At 50.6% G+C, this 25,203-nt stretch overlaps 1 protein-coding gene across 5 annotated transcripts in view; it reads right to left on the bottom strand.

Moving 5' to 3' along the window:
• Positions 1–2,072: 2,072 nt before the first annotated feature.
• Positions 2,073–25,203, bottom strand: part of tnk1 (tyrosine kinase, non-receptor, 1) — an 82,998-nt gene continuing 59,867 nt past the window's right edge. For 3 of the 5 annotated variants that reach the window (XM_073048790.1, XM_073048791.1, XM_073048793.1), the window contains 8 exons: positions 23,213–23,359; positions 22,488–22,582; positions 19,037–19,231; positions 18,620–18,678; positions 17,630–18,090; positions 16,086–16,181; positions 12,344–12,454; positions 2,073–3,393 (listed from right to left, as the gene is read on the bottom strand). In XM_073048790.1, coding sequence (XP_072904891.1) covers positions 3,382–3,393; positions 12,344–12,454; positions 16,086–16,181; positions 17,630–18,090; positions 18,620–18,678; positions 19,037–19,231; positions 22,488–22,582; positions 23,213–23,359 — 1,176 coding nt within the window. In that variant the 3' untranslated portion in view covers positions 2,073–3,381. The remainder of the gene's footprint in view (positions 3,394–12,343; positions 12,455–16,085; positions 16,182–17,629; positions 18,091–18,619; positions 18,679–19,036; positions 19,232–22,487; positions 22,583–23,212; positions 23,360–25,203) is intronic. The other 2 variants (XM_073048792.1, XM_073048794.1) reach the window with 2 other exon arrangements.

The following is a 25,203-nucleotide window of genomic DNA, read 5'->3' as shown; positions in this document are numbered from 1 at the left end:
GCACATGTAGAGCGGCGGCGATGCCAGGCAAGGTAACGGAATGCTCCTCGTACGAGATGGGGGGAGTCCAGTGTCCCCGACGACTTCACCTTCACGAAGTGCAGCTTCTAACTCGCTTTGCAGGACCTCGTCATCCTGCCCACCCACATCACTGGTGGAAGTGCTCTCACTACTTAAGAATGCTGTTGACTCGAGTTGAGATATTTGTATCATAGACCCTGTTAAGGAGTTGGAGCTGGAACTAGATGAACTCTGGATCATTGGGAGGCTGACAGATTGAGAGGACATACAGAGGGGTAGTTACACCGCAGGTGCAGGACACAGGGAACTGGATGGCTGTCAAGAGGGGGAAAGGGGATAGGCAGCCAGTGCAGAGTACCCCTGTGGTTGTTTACCTCAACAGCAGGTACACAATTTTGGATCCTGTTGTGGATGGCCTTGCAGAGGAAAGCACAGTGGTCAGGCCTGGCTCAGAGGGAAGGGGTGGAGAAGAGATGAGGGATTAATCGGTTAAAGGAACAGGCAGGAGGTTCCGTGGATGAGAACAAGATTCCTGGATGTTACGCTGTCTCCCGGGTGCCAGGGTCAGGAACGACTCAGATTAAGTGGGAGAGCGAGCAACCAGAGGTCATGGTACCAATGACATGGGTAGGACGGGTGAGGTCCTGCGAGGTGAGTTCAGGAAGCTAGGTACTAAGCTAAAGGACAGAACCTCCAGGGTCGTAATTTGTGCCATGTGCTAGCGAGGCCAGAAGTAAGAAGATCATGCAGTTTAACACGTGGCTAATGAGATGGTGCAGGGGGGAGGGCTTCAGATTTTTGGATCACTGGGATCTCTTCCAGGAAAGGTGGGATCCGTACAGAAGGGTTGGTTTGCTCCAGAACTGGAGGGGGGCTAATACCATAGCGGGAAGCTTTGCTAGAGCTGCACGGGGGGGGGGGGGGGGTAAACGAGAGTTGCAGGGGGATGGGAACCAAAGCGCCAGAGCAGATAGCGGGGTGGTTGTGAGGAAATGTTGTTAAGCCTACATACAAAATCAGGAATCTAAAAGTTGAGCATGGTGGGACTAATGTGCAGATTTCAATGCAAGGAGTATTGTAGGAAAGGCAGATGAGCTCAGGGCACGGAACAGCACGTGGATTCTGACACTGTATCCATTAGTGAGACTTGTTTGCAGGAGGGGCAGGACTGGCAGCTCAATGTCCCAGGGTTCTGTTGTTTTAAACATAGTTGAGTGGGAGAGATTACTAGTCTGGGAAAATGTCATAGACTGGAAAATGTCATAGCTCAGACTGGAGATCTTGTTTACTGAGGCTAGGAGGATGGAACCGAGGAATAAGAAAGACAAGACCACATTAATGGGATTATATTGTAGACCACTGGATTTAGAGGAGCAAATTTGTAAAGAGAGAGGTCGCAGACTGTTGCAAGAAATATCAGGTTTTTATTGTAGGTGATTCTAACTTTCCAGATATTGAGTGGGTGTCCCATACTGTAAAGGGCTGGATGAGAATGTGTGCATTAGGGAAATAATCTATCAACCTCTGCCTTAAACATAACCCAATGACTTGGCCTCCATAGCCAAGTGGCAACGAATTCCACTGATTCACCACCCTCTGGTAAAGAAATTCCTCCTCATCGCCGTTCCAAATGCATGTCCCTCTATTCTGTGGCTGTGCTCTCTGGTCATAGGCTCCCCCACTAAAGGACACGTCCTCTCCACATCCACTCTATTGATGCCTTCCAACATTCAATAGGCTTCAATGAGACCCCCCCCCCCCCCCCCATTCTTCTGAATTCCAGTGAGTACAGCCCCAGAGCCTTCAAACACTGCTCATATGACAAGCCTTTCAATCCTGGGCTCATTTTCCTGCTCCTCTGAACCCTCTCCAATGTCAGCATGAATTAAGGTGAGAGGGGGTAAATTCGAACGAGACGTGTTTTGTACAGAGTGGTGGTGCTTGGAGAGATAGAAGCAGATACACTGGACTTATTGAGATACAACGCAGAACAGGCCCTTCTGGCCCAGAATTCCCCAATTTTATCCTAGCCTCTTCACGGGACAATATACAAAGGTTCAAGAGTTCATTTTATTAACAAAGTGTGTAAGCAGAATACAACACTGAACTGTGTCTTCTCCACTTGGCCATGGAATCGAGAACATCAGTCGTTGCAAGAAAGACGTCAACCCCCTCCCCCACCTCACGAAAAGAAAGGGAAGCAAAAACTCGCAAATCCCAAACACCCCTGACCCTCCCTCGCACAAAAACTAACAGATCACACAGAACCCACAGCCCGCCAATCCCCAACAAGAAAGAATGTGCGAGGACACGAGAAAAGACACATCGAACTGAAAGAGGCCAACCTGAACCACAGTTAGTCTGAACTCAGTCCAATCCGTAAATTTCAGAATTTCAATAACATCCCCGAGAGCATGGAGTGCCAGCAGCTCCTCCAAGGGGAGACTCGAACCAGCAGTCCCTCCGAGGACAGAGACTCGAACCAGCAGCTCCTCCGAGGGGAGACTCGAACCAGCAGTCCCTCCGAGGGCAGAGACTCGAACCAGCAGTCCCTCCGAGGGCAGAGACTCGAACCAGCAGTCCCTCCGAGGGGAGACTCGAACCAGCAGTCCCTCCGAGGGGAGACTCGAACCAGCAGTCCCTCCGAGGACAGAGACTCGAACCAGCAGTCCCTCCGAGGACAGAGACTCGAACCAGCAGCTCCTCCGAGGGGAGACTCGAACCAGCGGTCCCTCCGAGGGGAGACTCGAACCAGCGGTCCCTCCGAGGGCGGAGACTCGAACCAGCGGCCCCTCAGAGGGCAGCGACTCGAATCAGTGGTCAGTTGGTCACAATGACCATTAACCTTCTACCCAGTATGTCTTGTGACTGTGGGAGGAAAGTGGAGAATGTACAAACTCCTCAGTCAGCAGCGGGAATTGAACTCGGGTCGCTGGTACTGTAAAGCGTTGTCCTAACCACGACACAAAATGCTGATAAATAGGCACATTGAATGGGAAGATATCGTGCAGGCAGACAGGATGAGTTTATTGGACATTTAATTAGTTTGCCACAACACTGAGCCAAAGGGCCTGTTCCTGTCCTATACGGTTCCATGTTCTAAGCCAGAGATCCCATGGGCTGCCCTGGATTCAGACACCCTCGGAGGGCTGAGCTGCACTTTTCCCAAGTTTCTGCCCGTTATGATTTCCCTTCGGGGAAGCCCTGCTGTGTCGGGCACACTGTTGCCAGTTGGACACATGGTTGCTGGAAAATGGAGTGGTGGCACGACCCCAGACGGTCTCTCACAGACGTCCCTCCAAAGTCTGTCCTCCAGCTGGGAGCCGAAAGCAGTTTCCTCCTGTGTTCCTTGCGGGATTGTCATGATTTCAACTGCAATTCAGAAAAGAGCACCTTCAGAAAATGTCCTGGATGACCACATCACATCAAACTCAAAGTTCAAAGGTCAAAGAAAATTTATTATCAAATTATGTAGCTACGCAACCCTGAGATTCATTTTCACACGGGCACTCACAATAGAACGAAAAGTACAACAGGCTGAATGAAAAACAACACACAAACACTGACAACTTGGGCAAATGCAAAAAGAAGCAGGAAATAAATATTGTCAGAGACAGATAGACACATGGACAGGTAGACAGATAGAGACAGACAGACACTGTAGTTAGACAGATAGATAAATAAATAGATCAATCAATAAATAAATCAGTCAGTCGGTCAGTAAATGAATGGAGCTGAGAACATGAGTTATAATCACAAACTACAGTAGCTAAGCCTCAGATGATAACGTTACTGTCTGAATCCAGGAGACATTCGATTCCCCACGGTATACAAAGTTCCCGGATCACCTCTGTGGTACCTGTGGGCATTGCGTGTTCTTTCTGCAGGGATACCCAGTGTGCACCTGCCCCCAAATGCCCCAGCCCTTCTTGTTTGATAGATCAATGTTTGCCCAGAGATTACAGCATCGCATCATTACAATGCCGCCATGTTCCACAATCCATGCTGTTTACAGTTAATTACAATTCTGGTCATCACCCGCTCATCCCAGGCATTCTCTCTTCTCCCCTCTCCCTTCGGGCAGAAGATACAAAAGCCTGAAAGTGGATACCACCCGGATCAGGGACAGCTTCTACCCCACTGTTATCAGACTCTTGAATGGACATCTTGCATGATAAGATGGACGCTTGGCCTCACGATCATTTACCTGCACTGCACTCTCTCTGTAGCTGTTACACTTCATTCTGCGCTGTTATTGTTTTCCCCTGTTCTATCTCAACGCTCTGTGTGATTTGATCTGGTCTGTTGGACAATCTGCTAGACAAGCTGTTCACTATCTTGGTGCAAGTAACCGTGACAGACCTGTTCCAGTACAGGAGCGTCTGATGTCTGACCCCGGCCGGAGACTGCGATGAAACAGCGTAGAGTTTCTCGGTAGTCTGCACTGGGGCAACCTGGGGTGGAGGATCTTACAGAGACCGCTGTCCTGTTTCTGGGTGGATTCCTCAACCACTTGTCGGTTCCGTGGCTGTGCCACATGTACAAACGGTATGAATTGTGTATGGTTCAGCCCCAATTTGCCCATCTGAAGGGGCTGCTCCTTGCCTTCTGACTCCACCCTCCGAATATTTGGTCACAGTGCAGGGGGAGACGTGGCCCTTTTGCCTTGCTCCTGGGCCTGGCCCAACTGGCCGCTCGACGGTCTCCTTTCTGCCCAAGCTGACTGCCTGACCACCTTCTGGGAGTGTGTCCATGCGCGAATCATGCATTCGTTATGAGCCCTGTCATATCACATGGGCGATCAGGATTCTTTGACAGAAGTGCTTTGCTATTGCCTTCTCCTGGGCAGTGTCTTTACAAGACGGGTGATCCCAGCCATTATCAATACTCTTCAGAGATTATCTGCCCGGTGTCAGTGGTCGCATAACCAGGTCTTGTGAACTGCACCGGCTGCTCATACGACCATCCACCACCTGCTCCCATGGCTTCACATGACCCTGATCGGGGGTGGGAGGGCTAAGCAGGTGCTACACCTTGCCCAAGACTGACCTACAGGCTAGCGGAGGGAAGGAGCACCTTACACCTCCTTTGATAGAGTCACATCTCCACCCTGTCGCCCATTCATAGCCCACTGTTCTCAAACTTGGACGCATAGAAACATAGAAAATAGATGCAGGAGTAGGCCATTCGGCCCTTCGAGCCTGCACCGCCATTCAGTATGATCATGGCTGATCATCCAACTCAGAACCCTGTACCTGCTTTCTCTCCATACCCCCGATCCCTTTAGCCACAAGGGCCATATCGAACTTCCTCTTAAATATAGCCAATGAACCGGCCTCAACTGTTTCCTGTGGCAGAGAATTCCACAGATTCACCACTCTCTGTGTGAAGAAGTTTTTCCTCATCTCGGTCCTAAAAGGCTTCCCCTTTATCCTTAAACTGTGACCCCTTGTTCTGGACTTCCCCAACATCGGAAACAATCTTCCTGCATCTAGCCTGTCCAATCCCTTTAGAATTTTATACGTTTCAATAAGATCCCCCCTCAATCTTCTAAATTCCAGTGAGTATAAGCCTAGTCAATCCAGCCTTTCTTCATATGAAAGTCCTGCCATCCCAGGAATCAATCTGGTGAACCTTCTCTGTACTCCCTCTATGGCAAGAATGACTTTCCTCAGATTAGGGGACCAAAATTGCACACAATATTTTAGGTGCGGTCTCACTAGGGCCTTGTACAACTGCAGTAGAACCTCCCTGCTCCTGTACTCAAATCCTTTTGCTATGAATGCCAACATACCATTTGCCTTTTTCACTGCCTGCTGTACCTGCATGCCCACCTTCAATGACTGGTGTACAATGACACCCAGGTCTCGTTGCATCTCCCCTTTTCCTAATCGGCCACCGTTCAGATAATAATCTGTTTTCCTGTTCTTGCAACCAAAGTGGATTACCTCACATTTATCCACATTAAATTGCATCTGCCATGAATTTGCCCACTCACCTAACCTATCCAAGTCACCCTGCATCCTCTTAGCGTCCTCCTCACAGCTAACACCGCCGCCCAGCTTCGTATCATCCGCAAACTTGGAGATGCTGCATTTAATTCCCTCGTCTAAATCATTAATATATATTGTAAACAACTGGGGTCCCAGCATTGAGCCTTGCGGTACCCCACTAGTCACTGCCTGCCATTCTGAGAAGGTCCCGATTACTCCCACTCTTTGTTTACTGTCTGCCAACCAATTCTCTATCCACATCAATACCATACCCCCAATACCGTGTGCTTTAAGTTTGCACACTAATCTCCTGTGTGGGACCTTGTCAAAAGCCTTTTAAAAATCTAAATATACCACATCCACTGGCTCTCCCCTATCCACTCTACTAGTTACATCTTCAAAAAATTCTATAAGATTCGTCAGACATGATTTTCCTTTCACAAATCCATGCTGACTTTGTCCGATGATTTCACCTCTTTCCAAATGTGCTGTTATCACATCTTTGATAACCGACCCCACCACCGATGTCAGACTCACCGGTCTATAATTCCCTGGTTTCTCTCTCCCTCCTTTTTTAAAAAGTGGGGTTACATTAGCCACCCTCCAATCCTCAGGAATTAATCCAGAATCTAAGGAGTTTTGAAAAATTATCACTGATGCATCCACTATTTCTTGGGCTACTTCCTTAAGCACTCTGGGATGCAGACCATCTGGCCCTGGGGATTTATCTGCCTTTAATCCCTTCAATTTACCTAACACCACTTCCCTACTAACATGTATTTCCCTCAGTTCCTCCAACTCACTAGACCCTCGGTCCCTTACTATTTCCAGAAGATTATTTATGTCCTCCTTAGTGAAGACAGAACCAAAGTAGTTATTCAATTGGTCTGCCATGTCTTTGTTCCCTATGATCAATTCACCTGCTTCTGACTGTAAAGGACCTACATTTGTCTTGACCAATCTTTTTCTTTTCACGTATCTATAAAAGCTTTTACAGTCAGTTTTTATGTTCCCTGCCAGCTTTCTCTCATAATCTTTTATCCCTTTCCTAATTAAGCCCTTTGTCCTCCTCTGTTGGTCTCTGAATTTCTCCCAGTCCTCAGGTGTGCCACTTTTTTTGCTAATTTATATGTTTCTTCTTTGGACTTGACACTATCCCTAATTTCCCTTGTCAGCCACGAGTGCACTACCTTCCCTGGTTTATTCTTTTGCCAAACTGGGATGAACAATTGTTGTAGTTCATCCATGTGATCTTCAAATGCTTGCCATTGCATATCCACCGTCAACCCTTTAAGTATCATTTGCCAGTCTATCTTAGCTAATTCATGTCTCATACCTTCAAAGTTACCCTTCTTTAAGTTCAGAACCATTGTTTCTGAATTAACTATGTCACTCTCCATCTTAATGAAGAATTCCACCATATTATGGTCACTCTTACCCAAGGGGCCTCGCACGACAAGATTGCTAACTAACCCTTCCTCATTGCTCAATACCCAATCTAGAATGGCCTGCTCTCTAGTTGGTTCCTTGACATGTTGGTTCAGAAAACCATCCCGCATACATTCCAAGAAATCCTCTTCCTCAGCACCCTTACCAATTTGGTTCACCCAATCTATATGTAGATTGAAGTCACCCATTATAACTACTGTTCCTTTATTGCACACATTTCTAATTTCCTGTTTAATGCCATCCCCAACCTCACTACCACTGTTAGGTGGCCTGTACACAACTCCCACCAGCGTTTTCTGCCCCTTAGTGTTATGCAGCTCTACCCATATCGATTCCACATCCTCCAGGCTAACGTCCTTCCTTTCTATTGCATTAATCTCCTCTCTAACCAGCAATGCTACCCCACCTCCTTTTCTTTCCTGTCTATCCCTCCTGAATATTGAATATCCCTGGATGTTGAGCTCCCATCCTTGGTCACCCTGGAGCCATGTCTCTGTGATCCCAACTATATCATATTCATTAATAACTATCTGCACATTCAGTTCATCCACCTTGTTACGAATGCTCCTTGCATTGACACACAAAGCCTTCAGGCTTGTTTTTACAACACTCTTAGCCCTTATACAATTATGTTGAAAAGTGGTCCTTTTTGCTTTTTGCCCTGGATTTGCCTGCCTGCCACTTTTACTTTTCACCTTACTACTTTTTGCTTCTACCCTCATTTTACACCCCTCTGTCTCTCTGCACTTGTTCCCATCCCCCTGCCACATTAGTTTAAAGCCTCCTAAACAGCAGTAGCAAACGCTCCCCCTAGGACTTTGGTTCCAGTCCAGCCCAGGTGCAGACCGTCCTGTTTATACCGGTCCCACCTCCCCCAGAACTGGTTCCAATGCCCCAGAAATTTTGAATCCCTTCCCCTTGCACGGTTTTTCAAGCCACGTATTCATCTGAAATATCTTCCTATTTCTACTCTGACTAGCACGTGGCACTGGTAGTAATCCAGAGATTATTACCTTTGTGGTCCTACTTTTTAGTTTATCTCCTAACTCCCTAAATTCACCTTGTAGGACCTCATCCCATTTTTTACCTATATCGCTGGTACCTGTGTGCACCACGACCACTGGCTGTTCACCCTCCCATTCCAGAATGTCCTGCAGCCGCTCAGAGGCATCCTTGACTCTTGCACCAGGGAGGCAACATACCATCCTGGAGTCTCGTTTGCAGCCGCAGTAACGCCTATCTATTCCCCTTACAATCGAATCCCCTATCACTATAGCTCTCCCACTCCTTTTCCTTCCCTCCTGTGCCGCAGAGCCACCCATGGTGCAATGAACTCGGCTGCTGCTGCCTTCCCCTGATGAGACATCTTCCCCAACAGTATCCAAAACAGTATATCTGTTTAGGAGGGAGATGACCTCAGGGGACTCCTGCACTACCTGCCTACTGCTACGCTGTCTAGTGGCCACCCCTTCCCTTTCTGCCTGTGTAGCCTTTACCTGCGGTGTGGCCAACACACTGAACGTGCTATTCACGACTTTCTCAGCATTGCGGATGCTCCAGTATGAATCCACTCACAGCTCCAGATGCTCAATGCGGTCTGCCAGAAGCTGCAGTTGGACACACTTCCTGCACACTCCGTGACATTGGAATGTGAAGTTTGGTTACTGTACTTTGATGTAGTAGCAATTATAACAAACATGCTTTTGGAAATTATTTTAAAAAAGCACAGAGAAAATATGGGTCAGACACAGAGTGAAGCTCCCTCTACACCGTCCCATCACACACTCCCGGGGTCAGACACAGAGTGAAGCTCCCTCTACACCGTCCCATACACACTCCCAGGGTCAGACACAGAGTGAAGCTCCCTCTACACCGTCCCATCACACACTCCCAGGGTCAGACACAGAGTGAAGCTCCCTCTACACCGTCCCATCACAGACTCCCAGGGTCAGACACAGAGTGAAGCTCCCTCTACACCGTCCCATCACACACTCCCAGGGTCAGACACAGAGTGAAGCTCCCTCTACACCGTCCCATCACACACTCCCAGGGTCAGACACAGAGTGAAGCTCCCTCTACACCGTCCCATACACACTCCCAGGGTCAGACACAGAGTGAAGCTCCCTCTACACTGTCCCATCACACACTCCCAGGGTCAGACACAGAGTGAAGCTCCCTCTACACTGTCCCATCACACACTCCCAGGGTCAGACACAGAGTGAAGCTCCCTCTACACCGTCCCATCACACACTCCCAGGGTCAGACACAGAGTGAAGCTCCCTCTACACCGTCCCATCACACACTCCCAGGGTCAGACACAGAGTGAAGCTCCCTCTACACCGTCCCATCACACACTCCCAGGGTCAGACACAGAGTGAAGCTCCCTCTACACCGTCCCATCACACACTCCCAGGGTCAGACACAGAGTGAAGCTCCCTCTACACTGTCCCATCACACACTCCCAGGGTCAGACACAGAGTGAAGCTCCCTCTACACCGTCCCATCACACACTCCCAGGGTCAGACACAGAGTGAAGCTCCCTCTATACCGTCCCATACACACTCCCAGGGTCAGACACAGAGTGAAGCTCCCTCTACACTGTCCCATCACACACTCCCAGGGTCAGACACAGAGTGAAGCTCCCTCTACACTGTCCCATCACACACTCCCAGGGTCAGACACAGAGTGAAGCTCCCTCTACACCGTCCCATCACACACTCCCAGGGTCAGACACAGAGTGAAGCTCCCTCTACACCGTCCCATCACACACTCCCAGGGTCAGACACAGAGTGAAGCTCCCTCTACACCGTCCCATCACACACTCCCAGGGTCAGACACAGAGTGAAGCTCCCTCTACACCGTCCCATCACAGACTCCCAGGGTCAGACACAGAGTGAAGCTCCCTCTACACTGTCCCATCACACACTCCCAGGGTCAGACACAGAGTGAAGCTCCCTCTACACCGTCCCATCACACACTCCCAGGGTCAGACACAGAGTGAAGCTCCCTCTATACCGTCCCATACACACTCCCAGGGTCAGACACAGAGTGAAGCTCCCTCTACACTGTCCCATCACACACTCCCAGGGTCAGACACAGAGTGAAGCTCCCTCTACACCGTCCCATACACACTCCCAGGGTCAGACACAGAGTGAAGCTCCCTCTACACTGTCCCATCACACACTCCCAGGGTCAGACACAGAGTGAAGCTCCCTCTACACTGTCCCATCACACACTCCCAGGGTCAGACACAGAGTGAAGCTCCCTCTACACCGTCCCATCACACACTCCCAGGTCAGACACAGAGTGAAACTCCCTCTACACCGTCCCATCGCACACTCCCAGGGTCAGACACAGAGTGAAGCTCTCTCTACACTGTCCCATCACATACTCCCAGGGTCAGACACAGAGTGAAGCTCCCTCTACACCGTCCCATCACACACTCCCAGGGTCAGACACAGAGTGAAGCTCCCTCTACACTGTCCCATCACACACTCCCAGGGTCAGACACAGAGTGAAGCTCCCTCTACACCGTCCCATCACACACTCCCAGGTCAGACACAGAGTGAAACTCCCTCTACACCGTCCCATCGCACACTCTCAGGGTCAGACACAGAGTGAAGCTCTCTCTACACTGTCCCATCACACACTCCCAGGGTCAGACACAGAGTGAAACTCCCTCTACACTGTCCCATCACACACTCTCAGGGTCAGACACAGAGTGAAGCTCTCTCTACACTGTCCCATCACACACTCCCAGGGTCAGACACAGAGTGAAGCTCTCTCTACACTGTCCCATCACACACTCCCAGGGTCAGACACAGAGTGAAACTCCCTCTACACTGTCCCATCACACACTCTCAGGGTCAGACACAGAGTGAAGCTCTCTCTACACTGTCCCATCACACACCCCCAGGGTCAGACACAGAGTGAAGCTCTCTCTACACTGTCCCATCACACACTCCCAAGGCAGCAACAGCACAGGATAGTTGTTCCCCACTTACACTGGGAACTGATGGTGTGTGTGTGTGTCTGTGTGTCTCTGCGTCTGTGTTGGGCTGGGTGCTGCACAGAGCAGTTGTCTGCAATAAGTTTTTAAGTTGGGCTGACTATTTGATGGACAAATGTACTTTGTTGCATTGCATGGGATCATCGTCATGCCTATTCCCTTAAGCCTGATATCCCATTGCCACAAGGCTACTGAGTGGGTCATCCAGAATCCCAGCATCCCTCTGCCTCACTGAGTGGGTCATCCAGTATCCCAGCATCCCTCTGCCTCACTGAGTGGGTCATCCAGTATCCCAGCATTCCCCTGCTTTGGAGTGAGTTCTGTTATCTCAGTAATCCCTGCCCTGCGGAGTGAGTCGGAATCAGGTTTAATATCACCAGCATGTGTCACAGCTCAAGTGCCATCTACAAATTTCTTGGCAGAATTTCAGATGGTGATGAGAGGGTGTAAGATATATCAGCTAGTTGAGTGGTGTTGCAGCAACAACCTTGCACTCAACGTCAGCAAAACCAGGGAGCTGACGGTGGACTCCAGAAAGGACAAGACAAGCCCTCATCGAGGGATCAGAAATGGAAAGAGTGAGGAAGTTCCGGAGTGTCAATAACTCCGTGGATCTATCCCAGGCCCAACATACCAATGCAGCTGCAAAATGGCACAACTGTGGCTACATTTCATAAACATTTTGAGAAAATTTGATACTGTATGTCTCTAAAAGTTGGGATGAGTTAATCCCCCATGGGCTTGGTACTGACCCACCCACCCAAAGACCTGCCCTGACTTGGTGGAGCAAGAAAATAGACTTGACTCAATGGGGCAAAAGGCTGACTGTACACCCCCCCCCCCCCCCACCCCAACCACCAACGATACTCACACTCCTCTTCAGCAGGAACTGGCTGGCGTTCTCCAGGCTCCAGTTAAATTCGTGGAGGATTTGCTGGCATTGCTCTCGGGTCATCTGGCTCATGTTGTAGAGCTGTTGGACCTAATGGAGATTGAGGCAACGCTGGAGTCAGAGGGTCAGACAAGCATACAGAATTCACCTGGTGACCATTGCCACAGAGCCTGGAGCTGGGCAATCAGTCACTAAGCAGAGAAGCAGAGCATCACCTCATACTCATTCCTTGTAATCTCCAGACCGACCATATCAACTTAAATCTATCTATCCAACACTCCGGAGGAGCTCAGCAGGTCAGGCAGAGTCTTGAATAATTTTATTTTTTTATTCAGAATGGAATAAACAGGCGACGTTTTGGGCCAAGACCCTTCTTCAGGACTTATGCATCTTTTGGTGACCACCCGTGCCCTCTGCTTTCTTCGTCTCTCTTCCCATTATTTTTCATCATTCTGGAGGCCTTTCTCAACCCTTCTCTTCCCCCCCCCCCCAGCACACACCCACACTTTCCCATCACCTCTCCCCTTCCTCCATCGTCACCATCCTCTTGCTCACCCCCTTACCTCTTCCACCTATCACCTCCTAGTTTCTTTCTACGTTCCCCCCTCATCTGTTCCACCTATCACCTCCTAGTTTCTTTCTACGTTCCCCCCTCATCTGTTCCACCTATCACCTCCCAGTTTCTTTCTACATTCCCCCCTCATCTGTTCCACCTATCACCTCCCAGTTTCTTTCTACGTTCCCCCCTCATCTGTTCCACCTATCACCTCCCAGTTTCTTTCTACGTTCCCCCCTCATCTGTTCCACCTAACACCTCCCAGTTTCCTTCTACGTTCCCCCCTCATCTGTTCCACCTATCACCTCCCAGTTTCTTTCTACGTTCCCCCCTCATCTGTTCCACCTATCACCTCCCAGTTTCCTTCTACGTTCCCCCCTCATCTGTTCCACCTATCACCTCCCAGTTTCTTTCTACGTTCCCCCCTCATCTGTTCCACCTATCACCTCCCAGTTTCTTTCTACGTTCCCCCCTCATCTGTTCCACCTATCACCTCCCAGTTTCCTTCTACGTTCCCCCCTCATCTGTTCCACCTATCACCTCCCAGTTTCTTTCTACGTTCCCCCCTCATCTGTTCCACCTATCACCTCCCAGTTTCTTTCTACGTTCCCCCCTCATCTGTTCTGACCTATCACCTCCCAGTTTCCTTCTACGTTCCCCCCTCATCTGTTCTGACCTATCACCTTGCCAACTTGTGCTCCTCCCCCCACCTTTTCATTTTGGCTTCCACCCCCTCTCTTTCCAGTCCTGATGAAGCACCTCAGCCCAAAATGTCGACTTTCCTTTTTTTTCTAAATTTTTAAAAAAATTTTTCTACAAACGAACAACAAAAGAAATACAGCACATCCACAAAAACCACGACCATAACAAAATCAAATTAAATATTGAGCAGCAAAAGGGAGAGTAATATAAAGGCAAAAGTAAACGTACACAGCAGAGGTGCACCACACCAAAAAACCTCAGTCCTCACCCCGTAAGAAGGTCCAATACAGGAGCCCATATCCTTTCAAAGATGTCCCCTTTGTCCTCATTACATAGTCTCAGTCTCTCCAAATGTAAAGTATTTGCCAGTTCTCTCAGCCACAGATCGTACGTAGGCACAGAGTCCATTTTCCACATTTGCAGGATTAACTTCTTAGCAATCACCATTCCAAACAATACAGCCATTTTTTCATACTTATTGGCTGAAGATAGGGAGCTTGTTGCTCCAAGGATGGCTATGAGCGGGTCCGGTTCCCATAGGCCTCCGAGAAACAGTGAAAAATATATGCATAAAGCTTACAACATGACCAGAATGAATGTGACATGTTACTGTTCTCAGATTTACATCTAATACAAACTGATGAAACATCAGGGTAGAAGCTGTGCAACTTCTCTTTGGAATAATGGAGTCTATGTATTGTTTTAAACTGTATGAAATGACTTTCATTTCCCTTCACAGGTGTCTATTTATTTATTTAGAGATTTGGTGTGGTAATCACTGGATTTGGAGGGCGCGTGCTACCAGGAGGGGCTGGATAAACTCGGGTTGTATTCTCTGGAGCGGCAGAGGCTGAGGGGAGATCTGACAGAGGTTTATAAGATTGTGAGAGGCACAGGGAGTATCTGTTTCCCAGGGTAGAAATGTCTAATACCAGAGGGGATGCATTGAACCTGAGAGGGGGTAGGTTCAAAGGGGTATGAGGGGTAAGTTTTTTTACTCAGAGTGGTGGATGTCTGGTATGGTGGTAGAGGCAAATACATTAGAGGCTTTTAAGAGACGTTTGGACAGGCACATGGATGTGAGGAAGATGGAGGGATAGGGACACGGTGTAGGTAGGAGAGATTAGTGTTTCGGTGTTTTCTAATTTACTTTTTAGCTGGTTCAGCACAACATTGAGGGCTGAATGGCCTGTTCCTGTGTTGTAAGGTTCGATGTTCTATGACTATTTACAATGACCAATTAACCAACTAACCTGTGAGTCTGTGGGCTGTGGGAGGAAACTCACGCACTCAGTGGGAGACCATACAAGCTTTCTTATGGAGAATGCTGGAATTGAATTCCGAGTGTCGTGCTAACCGCCATGCTCCCGCAGTGCCCGGCCTGATGCGTTCCTTTGGCATTTGGTGGACCTGCTTGTCCGCGTCTGGCTTATATCCCTCTAAACCTCTCCAATCCATGTACTTATCTGGATGGCTTTTAAATGTTGGTAATGTGATGTTCCAAGTATGCACCACCATTTGAGTGGAGAAGCTGCCCCCCCCGATATCCCTTTTACATTTCTGGTCGCTGATGTTAAACCCATGCTTTCTAGTTTTTAATAACCCCTCTGCAGGATAAAGACTGTGTGGAAGCCCCCCTCTCCATGCTCCTCGTGATCTTATGTACCTCAAAGTTCAAAAGTGCATTTATTATCAAAGTATTTATACAAACATAAGATTTGTCTCTTAACAGGCAGCCACAAAACAAAGACACCCCAACAAAAACATTTTTAAAAAGACCACCGCCCCCAATGTGCTGAGAAAAAAAAAATCCTAATCATGCAAACAGTAAACATGAGCGAATAGTTTTCTAAACTGAGTTTCAGAAAGAGAGTCCGTCCACAGACCTGTGGTTCAGTGCAGAGAGGCGCAGCAAGCTGAACTGGCCCGACCCTTGTCTCAGGCCCCGACACCCTGACCTTCCCAATCTGGCCCAGCACCCAAATCGTTCTCCAAACATCGGGTTCAGTCTCTTCGATACGCTCTGGTGCCTGGAACTCCGTTGTCTTGATTCGGCCTGTACCAGACTTTTCCAATTCGGCCCGACACCTAAATCGTCGTCCAAACATCGTCTTCTGTTGTTTCGATACGCTCTGGAGCCTGGGCCCCACCACCTCAATTCAGCCTGTACCAGACCTTTCCAATTTGGCCCGGTGCTTAAGTTGACCGAACCTCGGGTCTTCCTCGATCTCGGCGATAGGCCCACTCCCTCACCTCAGTTCTGCCACATTGAAGTCGCCCCTCAATCTCCTGCACTCTGGGGAATAAAACCCTGGTGGACACAGTAATGCCCCCACCCTTTGTACTTGCTACAAATCTTGTGCCTCATATCTTCCCAATACCTCCCAAACCCTTTCTACAGATCCCATCTCCTGTTGTATCCCCGTTGCCCCTCCCAACCCCCACCCTGTCCCTCTCCCTCACCTTTAGATGCTGGATGGCCTTCTGTGTATCGAGGTGGCTGATGTGCAATGCCTCCTGGCACTCCTCTATGGTGACCCCATGCACCGCCGCCTGGACCTGACACAGAAATGCCCTGTTACCGCTCAGAAGACAAGTGTGGGCACACGCGAGTGTGTGTGTGTGTGTGTGTGCTTGCATGTAGCATCAGCTGTCCCTGACCTCTCAGTCTACCTCGTTGTGGCCCTTGCGCCTTGTTGACTCCCTGCACTCCACTTTCTCTGTAACTGTGACAATCTATTCTGCATTCTTCCCTTGCACTACCCCGATACACTGATGTGATGTAATGATACAAAGAAAAAGTTTCCTCTGTCCCTGGGAGTCAGGTAGTTCTGTCTTACCCCGTGGTCCCAATCTCCCCAAAACAGGAATCCACTAACAAGAAATTTTCCTGTACACTCCACCCCCCCCCCCCCCCACCATCTGGTTTCACAGATGGTTCCTTGGCCTTCTCCTCCCAACACTCCCGCCCCCCGCGTCTGGTTTCACAGACAAGTCCCTGGCCCTCTCCCCATCTGGTTTCACAGATAAGATCCTGGCCTCTCCCCCATCTGGTTTCACAGACATTCCCTGGCCCTCTCCCCATCTGGTTTCACAGATAAGATCCTGGCCTCTCCCCCATCTGGTTTCACAGACATTCCCTGGCCCTCTCCCCCAATTCCACTGATGACCTGAAACCTTTCACCCCTTGCTTCGTGCCAGGACTGTAAGGGTTAAAGTAAGAGGAACATTTGACGTCTCTGAGCCATTACTTGATGGAACTTATAGGAAGGTGAGCGGAGATGTTATCGAAAGCCGCTGGATGGCGGGATGGGGATACGTCTCTACCAAAGGAGGTGTAAGGCACTCCTTCCCTCCGCTAACCTGTGGGTCACCCTCGGGCGAGGTGTAGCACCTGCTTAGCCCCCGATCAGGGTCACGTGAAGCCATGGGAGCAGGTGGCGGATGGTCGTACGAGCAGCCGGTGCAGATCACAAGTCCTGGTTATGTGACCACTGACACCAGGCAGACAATCTCTGGGGGCGCCCGTCTTGTAAAGACACTGCCCAGAAGAAGGCAATGGCAAACCACAAGTGCAGAAAAACCTGCCAAGAACAACCATGGTCATGGAAAGACCGTGATCGCCCATGTCACATGACACGGCACATGATGAAGACGATGATGCCTCTGTATCTAACCCGTTCTCTCTGTCCTGGGAGCACATCTCCCATTGTTCGGCAAGATGGGCTCTTTACCTCGCAATCTACCCTCGGTATGACCTCGCACCTTGTTGTCTCCCTGCACTGCCCTTTCTCTGTAACTGTGACACTTTATTCTGTTATTGTTTTCCCTTCTACAGCCTCCACACCCTGATGTGATGGAATGATCTGTACGGAAGACATGTAAAGTTTTGCCCTCATATCTGACAATAACAAGCCAGTTTGCCTCCTGGCTGCCCCAACACGGCCCACCCCCACCAACCCCAATGCTGCCAAGGAGATCCAGCAAAACACTCTGTGATAACGTACACGTCTAACTTTGCTCTGCAGGCTGGGCTTGGACCCCTGCTGGGCAGGTCTCACTTCCTCGCTGACCAGATAATTGCCCCTGGTGCCGCGGGGTCTACCTGTCTGCTCGGTGGCCCTGCCGCTCCTCAGCTCCCTCCTTGGCTCCGCCTGGCGATGGGAGCGTCCGGCCAGCTCCTGCTCCTGGGTCCAGGCCACTGACCAGCAGTTGGGCCTGGGCTGGGATGGCCGGAGGCGCATATTGGCCACGGCAGGGGTCACGTCCTCGGCCTCGGCTGCCCAGCGCTGGCCCCCCTTGGGGCCCTGCCGCCGCCGCTCTTTGCCCTGGGCCCTGGCGACGGCGGAGGCTGCGGCCTGCTTGCTGACCTGCTTCAGCTGCTCCCTGGAGATGGAGATCCTCTCCGGGCTGGCGTCCAAAAAGTGCTCTGTGCTGTCGATGTTTGAGTCCAGGCTGCGGGACAGGCCTGTGTGGGGGAATGAGGAAGACATGTCAGGGGTGGGATTATGGTCACTGAGGTGATTGTGGGCTCCTGATATGAAAAGATTAGGATAGGCAGAGATTGGGGGGTGGGGGTGAGAAGGAGGAGCATTGATGGGGTGATGGGTGAGGATGGCAGAAAAGAGAGAGATTGGGAAGAGAGATTGGGGGAGATGGAGATTAGGAAGTGGGAGAGTTGAGAAGGGAGGGAAATAGATTGGGAAGGGTTGGGGAAGGAAGGAATTTGGGAAGGCGAGGGGGTAGGGGAGGAGAAACGAGGAGGGGGATGGGGAGGGGAGAGGGAAGAGGAGAGGGATCAGAGGATGCAAGTGGGGAGACAGAGAGATGGAAAGAGAGATAGATGGAGGGATCGAGAGAGAAAGAGTTAGTGATAGAGAGAGATATATAAGAAATGAACTAACCAATTCCCACGCCACATGAACACAAGTCACACCACTACATATCCCAAGACCTGCACCACACCAGCCACATCACGCTTCCCAATGCCGACTCACCTGTCATCTTGATCAGCTGGATCGGATACCTGGTATCGGCCAGATTACTCCCGAGTTTGCTGTGGGGACAGAGAACAGAGTCGGTGACCTGTGCTGGGGTGACCCTGGGCTGAGGGGATGTGGAGAGGAGGTAGATACGGAGAACTTCAGTGATGAACGACCTTTGGGATGGTAGAACAGGTAGCTCAGAGAGGAGAAGAGAACTTTGCTATCCATCCCTTGCTGCTGCCTGAGAAGGTTGGGGACCCGCCGGAGCCCTTCTGGCGAAGGCGTCAGGGTTCAAACCCAGTGACGGTGACAGGTTACCAGACCAGGTCACACCGATGAGGTGGCCAGCAGCAGCTCATTATTCCTGGAGCCCAGTGAGCTGGGCCCAGCGGCAGACCGGGTCTCGTGAACGGGCGCCTCAAGACTTACTCGCTGGTGTTCTCCGTGAAGCCCCAGGAACGGCGCGGGTTGATGTCCCCGTGTCCGAGGTGGACGAAGGAATTCCTCAGCGGCGTGCTGATCGCTGGACCGGGTCGGCCGGTGCTGCTGCACACCAGGGCTTGAGGGAAGAGGCCCACTTGTAAGGTCTTCTTGTTCTGTCCACGCCAGAACACCAGCTCAGGCCTGGCGGGGCGGGGGGAAGCAGAGAACGGCAAGTGAGAAGCGGTGAGACACCCAGCCCTTCACTCCGGGTGGCATAGCACAATCCTGACCTCTGTGTTTGCGTCCGTGCCTGCGCTATTTGCTTGTGGAGTTTGCATGTTCTCCCTGTGACTGCGTGGACTTCCCTTGAGTTCCCTTTCCCACGCCCCCGCCTGGCTGTGTGCGGACATTAGGAATCTGATTTATGGCTGGTACACCGGAGGAAGTGTGCATCAGTGCCGGAGAGGGTACGGAGGAGATTCCCCGGGACGCTGCCTGGGATGGAGGTTCTCAGCTGTGAGGAGAAGCTGGGTCCGCTCTCCTTGGGGCTTAGCAGAGCTGATTGAGGTATGTAGCATTCTGAGACACATTGATGAGGATCAGCATAGCAGAGATGATTGAGGTATTTAACTCTGAGAAATCTGCAGAAAACCTTTAACTATGCCCTGAGGTAAATAACATTTAATAGATAGGAGGGAAGGGTGGGGGGTCAGATTTACAGGGGGACGTTCTTGGCCAGAGAGGGATAAACTCCTGGGAGACACTGCGGGAAATGAGGTGCAAACAGAAACACAGTGTCTAAATTGCCCAGGGACAGACAGCTACCAGCCAAGCGCTGGGAAACGGGATTAATATGCACATCTCCTTTCAACTTTCCCCCCTCCCCACTTAAACCTCTTCTCTCCAGTATTTGACATTTCTACCCTGAGGAAAAGGCGGCTCTGACTGTCTACCCTGTCCGAGGCTCCGTTGGTCAGGGTCGACCATAGACACTGCCAGCAGAGGATTAGACCATAGGAGCAGAAATGGGCCATTCAACCCATTGAGTCTGGTCCATCATTTCATCACGGTTGAGCCATTTTCCCCCTCAGCCCCAATCTCCTGGTTTCTTCCCATATCTCTTCATACCCTGACCAATCAAAAATCTGTTCAGCTCTGCCTTAAATAAACATAAAGACTTGGCCTCCTCCGCCACCTGTGGCAGTGAATTCCACAGATTCACCACTCTACGGCTAAAGAAATCCCTCCTCATCCCCATTCTAAACGGACTCCCTCTCTTCTGAGGTTGTGTCCTCTGGTCCTGGCTGTCTAGAATGCAAGCCAGGGCAGTACAATATGGAGGACAAGCTGTTGCTCGTGAAACAGGCTCCCCCTCTCCATGCAACTGATGAACCCAAAGCGGAGACCGATACAGTTTGGCACCAGTGGCGTCGCAGGAGTTACCAGTCAGCGTTGAACTCAACGTAGGACTGTCTTAGGAGCTGCAGATTCTGATTTTCCCCTCCTGAAGCCCTCCCATGAGTGGGCGTAGCCACAAAGCAGTGGGGGTTTGAGATCAGGGTTTTCCTTCTCCTAGACGAGCTGCCAGCCACGGCTGACCAGCCCCATCTGCCCAAAGCAACTGGGCACCAGTAACCTGCCTTTACCCCTTCGCCTGTCAGTAGAAACCGTTCCGCCAGGTTTCGTAGCTGAGCAACATGTGAATACCAGGTGCTAGACCGGGTTGTCAGAGGCTATTTGAGGTGTGTACAGCATTGGGAGCGTTTAATAGGTAATGGGAGTTTTTCCCACTACCACTCCTGGCTATAACAACCTTGAGGAACCACACTACCTGGGCTTCTCATAATTGTATACATCTCCCTCAGGCCTCCCCTCAAATCTCCAACACTCCAGATAGTGTATGCACTCTAATATTGTGAACCTCTTCACCCTAACCAGGGCCTCCACATCCCTCCCATAAGAAGCAACCAGAATACTCCAGATGTGGCTGAACCAGAGTTTCATACAGCTGTAACGTGACTTCCGTATTCTGATGCTCAAAGTTCAAAGTTTAAGTTTTATTATCAGAATACATACACGTCACCACATACAGCCCTGAGATTCATTTTCCTGTGGACATACTCAGCAAGTCTATAGAATGGTAACCGTAACAGGATCAATGAAAGATCAACCAGAGTGCAGAAGACAGCAAACTGTGTAAATGCAAAAATAAATACATAAATAGTGATAAATAACGAGAACATGAGATAATGAGATAGAGTCCTTAAAGTGAGATCACTGGTTGTGGGAACTTCTCAATGAATGAGCGAGTGCAGTTATTGCCTTTTGTACAAGAGCCTGAGGGCGCTAGGTGGTAACTGTGCTTCAGCCTGGTGGCCTGAGTCCTGAGGCTCCTGTACCTTCTACCTGATGGCAGCAGTGAGAAGAGAGCATGGCCTGGGCGGTGGGGATCTCTGATGATGGATGCTGCTTTCCTACGACTGTGTATCATGTAGATGTGCCACGACCAACTAAGGAACTATGTCGAGCCCCTTCTTTCGCCAACCCATCTACTCGTGTTGCCACTTTCGGAGAGCTGTGGGCTTGGACCCCAAGCCCTCTGTTCCCCAGGGTCCCGCCATTTACTGTGTACTTCCTCCCTGCATTTGGGTTCACACTTGCTCAGATTAAACCCCACTTGCACAAGCACACTGATTTTAACCATAGGGTTCAATCCATCCTTGTCCCCAGCTTGCTTCACAGAACTTTGACTTCCCCTTAGAATTAACATCTGCCTCGTAAACACGAGAGATGCTGGAAATCCAGGGCAATACACACAAAGTGCTGGATGAACTCAGAAGGTCAGGCAGCATCTGTGGAGTACAATAAACAGTTGACATTTTGGGTTGAGACCCTTCTTCAGGGGTCCTGATGAAGGGTATTCGCCCAAAACTTTGACCGAACGTCTGCCTTGGCTCCGATGACCGTCTCCGAATCTCTCTGGGAAAAGGAAATCCAAGGATCCGCGGCCCTCCGAGAGGTCAGCGTGCCACAGTGATGCAGCAGCTAGCACAGCTGTACTACATCGCTGGAGGTCAGAGTTCAATTCGCGGCTGTCTTTAAGGAGTTTGGACACCCTCCCCAAAAACTTGTGGGTTTCTTCTGGGTGCTTCACTTTCTTCCCATGTCCCAAAGACGGACTGGTTGGTAGGTAAGTTGTCCTGCGATCGGGCTGGCTTTAAGTTGGTGGGTGGCCAGGCAGTGTGGCTCATTCGGACAGAGGGGTAGGTTCCACAATGCAACTCTAAATAAAAGATTCCTCCTCACTCCCATCTGCAATAGGCACCCCTGCTTTTCAGATGATGTCTTTCTGGTTATGGAGACCCCCCCCTCCCCCACCAATTAGTCACCTCTCCTCAGCGTGCCCCCTCCCGTCACCACCATTCCCTTCCTTCCCAGCCACTCCCTCATGACCCACCGTCCGTCGATGATCGTGATGCCATCGTTGGCCTGCATCTTCAGCTTCCCCGCTTCGCTGAAGTCCTGCAGAGCCCTCACTTCCGGCGGGCGGGCCTGGGGGGGGGGGGGCGAAACAAGAACTCGATCAGTTCAGCCCCACGCTGTGTCTGTAAACACACCCCCTGGTCTCAGTCACCCGCTCTCCGTACTCCTGCCCCCACTTGTTGTAAACTGCCCCCATCCTGCCTTTAGGCCTGCCCACCCTCGCTGTGACCCAACCCCACACCTCAGTAACCACCCCCATTCTCAACACACGCTCCCTGTACACCCAAGCACACATCCTCTCTCCCCGTTACCGACCCGTCTCCTGGTGATTTGTCCCCTCCCTGTTACCCTCTCCCACTCTTGACAACTCATCCCTACACCCTCTCACCCCACTTCCCCATAAACTGCCCCTACTCTCGATGATCCACCCTCTCCCGCCCTCGATAACTCTTGTTGACCCACATTAGACCTCGATAACCCACTTGCCATCTCCACACGTTCCTGCTCCCCATCCCACATTCCCCTTGTCTCCACGGACATGAGGTTCTCCAGCTGACGAGAACCATCTCCCCTGGGATGGGATGTGGATGATGGAGGGGCGGGACCCAACCTTTGCCTCCCATCTCCCGCTGTCCAGGTAGGCAGGATGGGGGGGGGGGGGGGGGGGGGGGTTACGCAAAGGGGTTGGATGGGCGGTACCTCTTTGATTCGTGGCCGGAGGGAGCTGAAGGAGGGACGGTCTTCGGGCACCGCTGACCAGCAGTGAAGTGCCAAGCTGTAGATGTTGGCCGGACAGTCAGCCGGTTGCTCCAGTCTCTTCGCCTCGCGGTCGATCATGATTAAAATCTGCAGGGACACGCCAATCCCTTATGATTCTGATAGGGGCCACCAACACAGAAAGCTGAGGTTTCAATACTTTCCCAGCAGTCTCCCTTCCAGTGACTCTGTCTACACTTCCCAGACATTTTCTCTTATTTATTTATTCATTAACATACCTTGTGTGAAGGACCTTCTGGCCGTTTGAGCCGCGCTGCCCAGCAACCCCCCCAACTTAACCCTATCATAATGACAGGGCAATTTACAATGACCAATTAACCTACCAACTGGTACACGCAGAGGCAACCCACGCAATCACAGGGAGAATGTGCAAACTCCTTATAGGCAGCGACGGGAATTGAACCCGGGTCACCGGCACTGTAAAGCGCTGTGCTAACCAGTACGCCACCATGCCACCCTTCCTTCTTCCCCCCCTCCCATCAGGCAAACGATATGAAACTCGGAAAGCACAAACCATTGGGTCTTCTACCCCATCTTTATCAGATTCTTGAACAAGCCTCACAGATGAACCCTTGAACTCCCAGTCTAGTGTGAGTGGTCCTTGCATTCTCTCCCAGGGGAGAGAATGTCTGCCTGCAACTCACCTTCTCTGTAACTGTAACACTCCATTTGGCATTCTGTTTTTCTTTGGTCCTACCTCGATGAATGGAACAATCTACAAGGAGCAGAAGCAGGCCATTCAGCCCATCTAATCTGCTCTGCTGTTCCATCATAGTTGATTTATTATCCTTCTGAACCCCATTCTCCTGCCTTCAGCCCGTAACCTTTGATGCCCTGTCTAATGAAGAATCTGTCTGTCTAGATGGCTCGCAGACAAAAGCTTTTCACCGTATATTGGTACAAAAATAAAACAGCAACTTCTATTTTTGCCAAACCTCTTGAACACCACGCCAACATCCACGCTCATTCTTTGCCTAGTGCTTCCATTTCAGTGAGGTCCAGCTTCCCTCCCTCCTTCCGGTTCTGCATTTGCAAGCAGTCACTCCCTTCACCTCTCCCTCACCTGCTCCTCGGCCCCCCAGCACACGCCTCAGAGACCTGGGCTCCATCCCAGCCTTCGGTGGTCTGTGTGTGCGTGCGCACGCTGTTGTGGAGTTCACACGTTCTCCCCGTGACCCCCTGGGACTCTGTCTTCCTCGCACATCCCAATGAACTGTGGAGCTGGTGGGTTAACCGGGCGCAGTAAATTGCCCCCCTAGTAGGGGAATTTCCCATGGTAGGGGGTTCTAGGACAAGAGGGCACGACTTCAGAATTGAACAACGGCCATTTAGAACTGAGTTGCAGAGAAATTACTTCAGTCAGAGGGTGGTAAATCTGTGGAGTTTGTTGCCATGAGTGGCTGTGGAGGCCAAGTCATTGGGTGCATTTAAGGCAGAGATAGATGGGTTCTTGATTAGCCAGGGCATCAAAGGGTATGGGGAGAAGGCAGGTGAGTGGGGATGGCTGGAAGAATTGGATCAGCCCATGATTGAATGGTGGAGCAGACTCGATGGGCCAAATGGCCTACTTCTGCTCCTATACCTTATGGTCTTAGTGCGTGGGGAATTAGTGGGAAAGTGGAGAGAATAAAGTGTCATTGGTTTTAAATGGATGGTTGATGGGTTGGCACTGACCTGATGGGCTGAGGGGCCTGCCTCTGGGCTCTGTCTCTACGATTATGGATTTTTATTTAAGGTCATATGTTGATGAGCAAGAGAGGGTGAAAGGTCACCATGGCTAGGCAGGAATGTTACAGAGAGTGTTGAGATAGGTCCCAGGGGATGAATACCCTACTCAAAGTTCAAAGTAGTGAGTTGGAGGAGGGGCCCGCCCAGAGTCACCCCTCAGTGTCCAGAACCTCCAAGCGCCTGGA

Source organism: Hemitrygon akajei, chromosome 6, assembly GCF_048418815.1.
Source record: "Hemitrygon akajei chromosome 6, sHemAka1.3, whole genome shotgun sequence".
Taxonomy (NCBI): domain Eukaryota; kingdom Metazoa; phylum Chordata; class Chondrichthyes; order Myliobatiformes; family Dasyatidae; genus Hemitrygon; species Hemitrygon akajei.
The sequence above is the reverse complement of the archived record's forward strand: the minus strand, read 5'-3'. Positions and strand labels throughout refer to the sequence as shown.